At 45.8% G+C, this 10854-nt stretch overlaps 3 protein-coding genes across 3 annotated transcripts; 2 read left to right on the forward strand and 1 right to left on the reverse strand.

Moving 5' to 3' along the window:
* Nucleotides 1–1380: 1380 nt before the first annotated feature.
* Nucleotides 1381–4892, reverse strand: Pmar_PMAR026971 (conserved hypothetical protein). Its single transcript, XM_002773097.1, has 14 exons — nt 4768–4892; nt 4601–4717; nt 3760–3848; nt 3439–3558; nt 3290–3389; nt 3178–3242; nt 3037–3107; nt 2508–2569; nt 2355–2439; nt 2189–2289; nt 2034–2142; nt 1879–1943; nt 1775–1831; nt 1381–1496 (listed from the first exon to the last, which is right to left on the reverse strand). The coding sequence occupies exons 1-14, from the start codon at nt 4867–4869 to the stop codon at nt 1413–1415; spliced, it is 1227 nt and encodes a 408-aa protein (XP_002773143.1). The 5' UTR covers nt 4870–4892; the 3' UTR covers nt 1381–1412.
* Nucleotides 4893–6287: 1395 nt separating this feature from the next.
* On the forward strand, nt 6288–8049 carry Pmar_PMAR026972 (Calreticulin precursor, putative). The gene is made up of 10 exons (XM_002773098.1): nt 6288–6374; nt 6416–6526; nt 6580–6671; nt 6721–6812; nt 6862–7138; nt 7188–7301; nt 7349–7435; nt 7480–7578; nt 7624–7743; nt 7793–8049. Exons 1-10 carry the CDS (start codon nt 6299–6301, stop codon nt 7901–7903), a joined length of 1179 nt encoding a protein of 392 aa, XP_002773144.1. The 5' UTR covers nt 6288–6298; the 3' UTR covers nt 7904–8049.
* A 305-nt stretch (nt 8050–8354) lies between these two features.
* On the forward strand, nt 8355–9829 carry Pmar_PMAR026973 (hypothetical protein). The gene has a single exon (XM_002773099.1). The coding sequence runs from the start codon at nt 8375–8377 to the stop codon at nt 9794–9796; it is 1422 nt and encodes a 473-aa protein (XP_002773145.1). The 5' UTR covers nt 8355–8374; the 3' UTR covers nt 9797–9829.
* Nucleotides 9830–10854: the final 1025 nt, after the last annotated feature.

Here is a 10854-nt window from a genome sequence, read left to right on the forward strand (position 1 = left end):
CACTGTCCTGATGACAGGCTCCAGAACCCGAGCGCAACTTGTTGAGTCGATACTCGAGTGTGCGCATTCAACCATTTGAGATCAATGCAAGGCCTGACGGGCGTAGAAGTCTTGCGGACTAGTAGCCAGATGACTAGTAGCCAGGGGACTAGTAGGAAGACTAGTAGACAAGCGGACTAGTAGCTAGAGGAGTTCAGTGAACTCAACTCAACTTTACACTCATCCCCGCTCTTGAATTTGATGTGTAAAATAGACTCGCTGTGGCCAGCGAGAGGTGAGCCTAACGGAGCAAGTTAGTTCATGCCATGAACTTCATGGCCAGTTCGACTAACCCTCCCCGCCGACCAGAAACGACTGCCGTGAGCGGTATTGACGGTAGCGGCAGCTGCTAGATCCTTGCACCCGTAGTGCCTCAAATTACGAATCCTAGCAGCAAGCGCCAACTTGAACATTAACGAAAGCTCAGTTGGCGTAAAAGCCGATCACCGTGCCGTCGAGAAGTGTGAAACCTTGACAGTGCTTCCCAAAATCGGTGCGTTTGCCGTTATACATTGAAAAGCAAGTCAAGATAGCACATAACCTTGATACGCCTACTGTCCTCGAAATTCCAAATTAAAATGGTCCGGGATGGTGGCGACAGCGGGAACAGTAGGAGTGGTCCCTTGTGAAACATGACTGGTGTGTCCGATGAACCTTGTGTGACGAGTAGATAGCTACTCCCCTCTTGAGCTGTCAAATCTCCTCAACTCTACATGACGTCTTCACAATGACGAAGAGTTCTGTGAGATACTACGCAAGCAATGGTCAAAGCATCGCATAGCATTATCATTTGCTCCCAATGTCAACATAACTGTATTTATAGAGACAGTATAAGTCCCTTCCAGACAAATTACATTTTTGAAGTTCTCATCCCGCCGTATAAATTTCCCCAGGCAGGTATGCTGGGCACCAACATCAACTTACTACAATTTCTCCGAAACTCCATAGATTCAGTCGACTTCATTCAGTACCACGCCCAATGAAATCCTCAGACTACCAACCTGGGCTTTACTCTCGCGTCGCCAGCTCTCACCAACTCCGAACCTACCAAAAACTCACTTAATATTTTCGGGGCTATCTTCATACAGGATCAACGTCATCAATGGGAAGTGAATTCATACAGGTATGTTCGGTAACTGGTCAACGACGAATAAGCCGCCGACCCAGTAAGCACTCCTTATCAGCTCTCTAGAAGGCACTCATCATAATCATACAAAGAGCTCAGCTTGGTGTCGTCGGAACACAGGGCCCGATAGTAATGACAATACAACTACAGTAGTAGTATGGAATGTGATATGCATATAGTAACGCAAATCACATATATCATCCTGATAGAAACAGCTGATGCCGCTGGGAAGATTATAGGCAGGTATTTAGTGATAAATCCTCATCGATTCATTCCATTCGTTGGTCCAGAGACTTGCGAACGGACCCTTCCCATGCTGAGCATCCTGAATCTGATAACAAACGGACATCAAATCTACCTCTCTCGTATCTTCTAATAACAACTTCCAAGTCTCTACATATGTTTCTGACAGTTTCGTGGCCACTCGCCACTGGCAAGCGAATTTTCCCTCTCCTAGTAAGCTCACGGAGTGTCCAATACACCTTTCCTCAGTTTCAGGAGTGCTCCTAGGACCGAATCTCAAATGTGAAATCCCATCCGGGGAGTGCTCATGAAGGTCAGGAGAGGTTTACTGAACATGCCGTTAATGTGCATTCAATCCATTGCTACCTCATCGAGTATCTTTCTGCATATCGGGCCTGCCCCGATTGCTTCATCTACAGGTACCTACCAAATCGATCGCTTGATCGATTATTCAACCAGCAATGACTCACATCAATTTCAACGTCCTCATACGTTACACTTTTAACAGGGCATACAATCGCACCAGTGCCGGTACCTAATTCAGTTGTGCATGCGGGCATTAATCATACCACTCCTCTCCAGAATCCACTATCCTGCACTTTTACGAAATTTTCCAGATTATTACCGAAAATTTCCAATACCTCTCGACGGCGATATCGCTCGAGAAGCTCCTCCATAGTAACATCTCTCTCCGAAACTCGCAGATTTCCATCGGCCCCCAGAATCTTCAAAACCTAAAAAATGCGCAAGTCAGGATAACATTCAACACGAACTTCTTACCGAATCTCGAGTGATACCCGGTAGGACTATATCCTTAGTCGGCGGAGTAGCGATCTCAACACCTCTATCATCTTCAAACACAAAGAATACATTCATAGAACCTGCCGGGAAACGAACCAGATACCTCCTGGATGAAAGACGAACTCACTAACCACCCGAGCATTACCAACTTCTGTGATGTGGTGCTTCAACTGACCCTCCCCATCCCGCAACGGCAGGAGCCATAATATTTGTGTATATCCTTCTTTGCTCTGAAAACAGTCCATAAACTCAACAAACACATCCAACAAAACCGAGTAAAATATTCCCAAAATCTTACCGCCGTTTTAGCGGGCATCAGAGTCGGAGCATAATTACTCCCCAGTTTGAAACCCCCAGAACCTGAAAATAAGCCAACAGAATTACAATTCGGGGGAGACAACCTCATTAGAGCTACATATATATGAAGTTACATAAAATTTTCACCAATGGTGTGAAAACACCGCTGAGCGTTCATTCGACATCGTGAGAAAATATACTCCCTATTTCACAGCCAAAAAATCTATTCTGTTCAAAAATCGCCTATTCGATACCTTTCTAGTACAACCGAAGCGAACCATCGAACACAGCCCATCAACTGATCGAAGAATTCTACATTTCATCGGGTAATCCCCGGTTCGATTCCCGGCACCGGCGTTTTCAACTAGCAGCGAGTGACGATTTCCCATACCAATCCCCAAGTATTCCAAACCACACGATCGAATATAAGGACTATCCGTTTGTTTGCGCGGTATTGTCGTATGTCGCCCCACCCAAAAGTGACACCACGCGACACTCCAACGTGTCACCAACTATTCCCTCGTTATTACCTCCAGGCCACGCCCGAACGTTACGAGTGCATGCTAGTAAAGACACTGGCTTGAACCCGCAAGGGAAGAACCTAGCCAAGGAAGATCCATCCTAATCATCGATGTGCGCACAGCGAAGATTCCAAAGATACGCCCACTTACGGTCCAACTGGACTGCAAATAACGTAGAGTTTCCCGCGAGATCCCGCAGCGACTTCCAAACTGGGCTAAATACGGGAAAAATACCGCGACCAGGATTTGAACCCACGCCTACCTCAGTTCCTATGAACGTTGGACGAATATACAAGGAATATCCATACTCGTCCGGGATCAGATTCTCATCGATCAGAACCAATTCTCTTATCAGCGCATATCTACCATTAACTCCTCCACGTCAAAGCACACGCTACTTCCCTCTACTACAGAGCTTCCTCATCCGTTTTATCAAAAGCTGCAACACCGCTCCGCTCAATAGACCTGGCAAATCGCCGAATATTATCTCGCAGACGAAACTCTGTGATTACACCTTCCTTGTTTTTAAACCTGATCAACATTCCATAGAAGAATTATTTCAACGCCCCACACTTGAAAAATACGCATTGAAGTTTCACCACCCTAGTGATATGAAAAACATATTTCACGACTACTGCATATCACCGCGAATATCGCGCTTTTCACCGAGTTTTACGACGCCACTTCACGTAAAACGGGTTGTGAAACCGAAAAAGTTGACACCCTTCCTACACCTTAGCCCCTTCGAAACACTCCACTGCATAGTGTAGGACTGTTGACGCTGGATGAATCGAGAGCTCACCAAAAGGAGCGATGACAGGCTGACAACAGACACAGTGGTACGACACCAGTAGGAAGGAGCAGTCCATTTCAACTACTCGGTGAATATATTGGAGTTTCACCACCCTGGTGATATAAAAAACACTAGTGAAAAACGACACCGCGAGTATCGCGTTTTTCACGGAGTTTTACAGCACTTGACGTAAAACGGGTTGTGAAACTCCATTATGAATGTTGTTCAAGAATCATTGGAGTTCCCTGATGTTATTGATACACGACTGGAAGTTTATCGCCTTATAAGCCCTCGGGTTTAAAATACAAAATATCATCAAAACCATTCGAAAAATTTTTTTATTACTACTCTTCTGCTAAATACCATACATGGAAAATAAGTTTCACCGATGATATGAAAAACACTACTAAAAAAACATATCTCACAAACCACTGCATATCGCGAATATCGCGTTTTTCACCGAGTATTACGGCACTTCACGTAAAACGGGCCGTGAAACTCCAATATATCAAATATCTGGATTCACTCTCATGATATAAAATCACTGGAGAAAAGATACATTTCACGTCATAAATTTACTCTATGAAAAATATAACAAGCTCTTCGTTGACCGAATATAAACTCAAAGTTAACCGAATACATCGTGAAGCGGCGTAATACTCTGTGAAAGGCGCGATATTCGCGGTGATATGCAGAAGTCGCGAAATATGTTTTCCACTAGTGTTTTTCATATCACTAGGGTGGTGAAACTCCATTGTCCCTATTAGAAGTAGCCCTTACATCATGCCAACCATTATCAGCATCATAGTCAATAGTCAACATATGATCAGTGAAAGTCTCACCCCACTTGAGAGAGCTCAGAAGAGGTAGAGAAGACCGTACTGGATTATAGGTCACCTGGGGAGGAGAATCTTAGGTTCCGAAGTGAAAGATTCAAAATAGGTTACCTTCAGTGCCGTAGCATCGATATGGCGAGTGGGCTCTTCCTCGGTCGCGACTGTAGTAGCTGTATCGGAAAAATCCTTATCACTTGATGCCACCTCAGACATATATAACAGGTTAACAAGTAACTAAGGCTTTCCGTAGTTGATTAAACGGGGGTCCGTTTGATAGCAGCGAATTGACACCGGGGATTCGAGAAGATCGGGTATCCAACAGCGGAGCGAAACTGTTGATTGGTTTTGAAAAATGACCTTAAAAACTCACTCGGGTGAATTCAGATGAACGCGCACTCCAAGACCACTGCCAATAAACGCAATTCTAAGAATGAGTTTTCAAAACCAATTCCAAAACTGATTATTATTGAAAGACCCGACACGTTCCTAGTGACCTTTAAAAATTGTTAGAAAAAAGCCTTTACCGGGGATCGAAGGTGTAGTGTACTCGAACTCAACACAACTGTACGAGTAGGGCAGGTTTATTATCAAATCAATAGAAGAAATGAGAAAGAGCCCTGCACGATTATCATCACGTTACTATGAGATCATAATCATATCATCACATTACAATTAGGAACTATGAATAAAGACTAGCGCCAACTACAGCGTATCTAGCTTAGCTATGGTAGGTTAACACAATCCTTCAAGTCGTCATCCTAGTTCAGCTTGACTTGAACGGTAAAACATCTTATCCTAGCAGTGTATAATTTGACTTGAACACTCTCAGGGGAGATAGACTCGTGCTCATCCTCTTCTCGCGCAATGCTGGAAATTATGTTCGCCTTCGCCAGCTGAGCTTGACAGTTTACCTACGAAATATACATGTCAACATACGAATGGTGTAGGAATGCACATAAATCAATGAGAATTTACCAAAATTTTCTCATAATTTTCATTTCGGCACCAACACATGTGGTTGACCATGTGCGCATTTTCCCACACTGTTCTCGCGTCGACTCAATGACAATCTTGAAGGATTTCCTTCAAAAAAATCATCGTTAATAAACATGCTATTTAGTTCACCCCAATAGCGACTGTTGAATACAGATTGGCTTCATACGTGGCTCGATCGCTTTGGGTATTCATATCCCTATTGTGAAGTCCAACACGTGCAGGGGAAGAGGGAGTTTGCGTTTTATGTGGCTCCTAGGGGGTGCAGCGCAACGCGGGCAGCTAGTTGTCACAAATATACGCAAAATCTCACGCGGGAAAGCTTTCTACGATCAGAAGTGAACGATTAAAAAGTTCCTATCACTCGGGATCATCCTCGTATACCGCGTTTATCAACGCGGACCGCGCACAGAGGAAGATGCGCCGAAAATAGAGCGCGCCCGAGGGAACGTATGCGTACCATCCTCAAATGCGCGTGAATTCAAGTTCATCTGCATTTATAGACAACGTGCAATGCTAGAGCATTGCACATGGTCTATGTACACTAACCTGCCGGTGTTATTCATAGCATCACGTGGTCTCGTAGATTTATAGCGGTTTTTATTGTGGTTTTTACCGCTTGTGTTGCAGCATTTTATCACCAGTTTTCATGAGACTCATCGCTCCATTGGGTCTAGCCCTCCCCGCTGCTGCCACCGTTTTCCTCAAGGAGACCTTCCCCGATGGTACGACGTCTCCGTCAGCGCTCTATTATGATCTCCCTCAGGTTGGGAAGAGCGCTGGGTTAACTCCAAGTGGCAGGGCGAGCATCTCCATGGCAAGGTTGAGCACGCCGCTGGCAATGTTTTCGCGGATGAGAAGAAAAACAGAGGCCTCAGTAGGCTCACTTCACCGCATTCTTGTTGACCTACTGACCCCTTTCCCGCTCAGAAACCGCTGAGGACCACCGCTACTACGCCTACATTAGAGAGCTCGACCAGCCCTTCTCCAGTGAAGATAAAGAAGTCATTTTCCAGTATCAAGTAGGGAAGGAAATCCCGCGTCGTTTTCTTGTTAATTTTTTCCTCCCAGGTCAAGTATGAGGACGGTATGGATTGCGGTGGCGGCTACTTGAAGTTTGCTCCCAAGATGGACAATCTCTCCGCTTTCGACAGCGATTCAGCGTGGGTTGCCTCGACTAGCAAGGATTTCTTCTAGGGATTTGATCTTCAGTTACAATATTATGTTTGGACCTGATAAGTGTGGCTTCAATAGTCGTACTCATCTCATTTTCAACAACGGCAAAGATAACATTCTGAAGACCGAAGACCTGCCCTACAAGCAGCAAGACACTTCGTCTCATGTGTACCGGCTCGTGCTTCGGCCAAACGACACCGTCAGGGTGGAAGTCGATGGAGAAGAGCTCTTTGATGGCTCCATTGAGGAGAACTGGAAGTTCGGCGAACCTGCTGAAATCGATGACCCTGAGGACACCAAGCCTGAGGACTGGGTGAGGCCATCTTGATGATGTAGGTCACCATTATGGGCGATCCTCGTAGGTGGACTCTCCGATGATGGATGATCCCGAGGATAAGAAGCCTGAAGATTGGGTGGACGAGGCGAAGATTCCCGACGAGAAGGCGACCAAACCTGATGACTGGGATGAGGAAGAGGTGTGTTGAGCTCGCTGTAGGGTTGTGGTGATTTGAAATGTTATCAGGATGGTGAGTGGGAGCGGCCTATGATCGACAACCCCGATTATAAAGGACCATGGAACGGCAAGAAAATCCCTAATCCAGACTATAAGGTAGAGTTGAAGTAGTTGTTGAGTAAGTGAGTGCTGATTTGCAGGGAGAATGGAAGCCGAAGAAGATCCCTAATCCGAACTACGTTCCTATCGAAAAGATGCATAAGTTTGATTTCGGAACGGTCGCTCTCGACGTTTGGCAAGTAAGAGGCCGGCAATGATAGTTTCTCGGGTATTTTCCTGCTCAGGTGACCTCAGGCGCAATTTTCGATAATTTCATAATCACCGACGATCCCAAAGAAGCAGACGCTCTTTTTGAAGAGTTCAGGGAGTTGAAAGCTGTCGAGGAGGCCAAGGCCAAGGAGGAAGTAGGGGTCTGGTTGGTGTCATTGCAGGGTGTATTGCGTCTAATGTCAGGCTGAGCAGAAGAATGTTGAGGAGGAGAAGGAAGAGACAACCGAGGAGGAGGAAGATCTTGATGAGGAGGAGTCTAGTGAGCAGAAGGAGACCAGTGATGATGACTTGTGAAAGCACGATCATGAATCACAACCATGTTGGTGATTTTTTTTCATACTAAGATCACGCATTAACGACTGAGGGGGGAAATACTCATCGCGAATACCAATCTTCATGATTGGTATCTTTCCCTATACTTGTCGTTATCTAAGCCGCAAGTTTCATACGCAATATACCGTCAAAGACTACGACTTTTGTTGAAGTAGTAGTGGAGTGAGGGGTCGACTCCAACGGAGTTGACGAAGAAAATGTCAAGTTGTCCTACTCTGGTGGGGGACGTAGGAGCTTGTAATTCAATGCTGGGATCAGTTTGACATGCATTGGAGAGAACGAGGGAGTTAACAGTTTTCAAGGCAAGTAATGATGATAATAAATTCAGATGTGTCAAAGACGAGATGATTTTGTTTCGTCTCATTGAAGTACCTCGATATCATGTGATGAGTTAACGATGATTAGTTCTCACCCAGGTGGTTGTTGTCGAGCATGGTTAGTTCCTCCATCACCACTGAGGCGGCACCTCCTACGTCTTCCCTGGGGGAAGTGGTCGTCCTCCAACGTAGATTACATTATCGTCGCATGATGTTCCTAAGTGTTGCCCTGCCAGCCGAGTCGGGCTGTTATCAGTTCAAAACCGTCTTGTTGAAGTCGCCCACCCTCAACGACCACACTGATGTTTGTGAGAACTACGCTGAATTCTGCCACACTGTTCGACCTGGGGACTGTGTTCGGCTCGAGGGTTGGCCCGAGGATGAGTCCAAGAATGAGTGCAGCTTCGTGGTCAATCGATGGAAAATGGTGGAGCCTGGTACTCGCGGTAAAATGCAGATGTTTGCTCTGGAAGATTCTTGGCCGACTCGAGACGTCCCCTCCATAAGGATCCCCAACGTAGTGCTGCAGTGCCAAGTTGGTTATGAAGAGCGTCTTGTTGAGTACATCGAGCATGAGTACGGTGGTAGCTGCCGTACCTCGTGGACGCCTTTATGTGCGGTGGGAGAGCGAATGCTTCTTATAGGAGAAGACTCGAGGCTTCGAGACTGGCAAACCGTCTTGAACGATGTGAATTTATGCCATGTTTTGAAGAGGATCTACACCAACCTCACTGAGGTCGCCACCAGTGTTGAGGGCGCCGCTGACCTACTACGTGAGAAATGCCCGGCTGGTGCGGTATTGCGGTTGCAGACTTTCCCCAGTCGATATCAAAAAATCATTGCTGATTACCTCCCCGAGGGTATGTGCCATCCCAGAGACTACACTCATGTAGCTCAAGTGGTCTATATCGACGGACTCTACCTCCTAGGAATTTGCCAGCCAGAAGAGTGTTACATTGGAAACATAGTAGAGACATCTAATGGTCGGTTAACGGACAGTGTTTGTAAAGCCGAATACAAATTGGCTGAGGCATTCAGACGATTTGGTTATGAATTCGGCGAAAAAAGGGACGAAATGACGGCCATAGACGTGGGGGCCAGCCCGGGTGGTTGGAGTCGGTACCTCTATAATGAAGGTGTCGGCAGAATCATAGCCGTGGATAAAGGCGAAGTTGATTGTTCAAAAAGTGATGGTAAAATCGAGCATTGGGATATGCTTGGTCAGGAGGCCATTCAGAAGCTGCTAGAACACGAAGGCCATAGGGAGTCACTCGATGTCTACGTTTGTGACGCCAATCTGCCACCACCTGAGAGCCTTGCGATGTTGAGGCAGGCAAGTGAACTCATCAAACCGGGAGCGTACGTGGTGGTGACGTTTAAGAATCCGTACAAGAGGAAGGCGGATTGGTACAAAGCCAAGGAGCTCAGCTTTGACGATTTCTCTACCATATGTGATCATCCCACTGAAGTGCATTTGCTGGCGAACACCCCAAATGAGACCACAGTTGGTGGGCGGTGGAAGAAGCAACTCGACTGATGACTTCAATACACTTCCGTTTCTCTCTTCCTCTTCAATGAGTTTTGTGTTTAATAGTGACATCGGTCTCCACGATGAGAACTCTCTACCAATTCAATAACTCCAACAGCTCATTCCGATGATAAAGCATCTCCATGTGATGTCTTCTCCAGTGACCAACACGATCCTGCGTAAGTCAAGCAACCACTTTTATACCGTTGTGATGGGGCATGCTCCTCTTAGCCTGCTTATATGTCATTGACACATGAGCAGCCAAGAATCAATGATACAAGCAAGTTTGACATTAAGATTCCAAGTATGTCAGAATGCTTAGCATTCTGCTTATCAATCCTGTTTGTAGCATTCAATGCTACAATCGATTTTGAGAGGGTGAACTTGAGTGTGTCCATGTCCCACTTCATCACAACTAAGGCTTGCAAGGATAAATCAAGAATTTCGGACCAAGGTAGATCTGCTGCCAGGAAAGTAACTTACATCCTACTTCCCAAGTAAGAGATTCGTCCTCAGTACAGAACTTCTGGTCCCTCATTACTAGACTAGTAATACTAATGAGTCATTAGTGATCAATTCACAAACAGAATGTGCCATAGGGGACCTTATTTGAAACATTTATTGCGATTTCCACACAGTGGTCTGAGTTTGACGACATTCGAACAAAAGTGACAATATACAAGTTTGACAAGTCATCTGAACACGCCCTCCATGAGAGAATCACTAGCAGTACTATGTTATTATTATCAATTCCCTCCAATATACTTCGAAAAAATGCGACGGTCTTTGTGAAATTACACAAAACGGTATAGTCAGTAAGAAACATCGAGTGCCAGGTATCATGGGCTGGGTGCTTGCATCTCCCTCGCCGCCTGCTGTCGCCTTTTGGAGCTCAACTGTCGAGGAAGACACGAGCGAATGACTATACATACGACTGATTCACGACTCGGCGCTGTTCACCGAGATGAACGTCACGTGAAATCTATGACATTTTTTCACAGTTGTCTCGAAGAGCGCAGTCTTGCTCACAACTGTGACATGCCCGATTGGCTTAGATCCAGCTTGGA

Source organism: Perkinsus marinus, assembly GCF_000006405.1.
Source record: "Perkinsus marinus ATCC 50983 genomic scaffold scf_1104296959400, whole genome shotgun sequence".
Classification (NCBI taxonomy): domain Eukaryota; phylum Perkinsozoa; order Perkinsida; family Perkinsidae; genus Perkinsus; species Perkinsus marinus.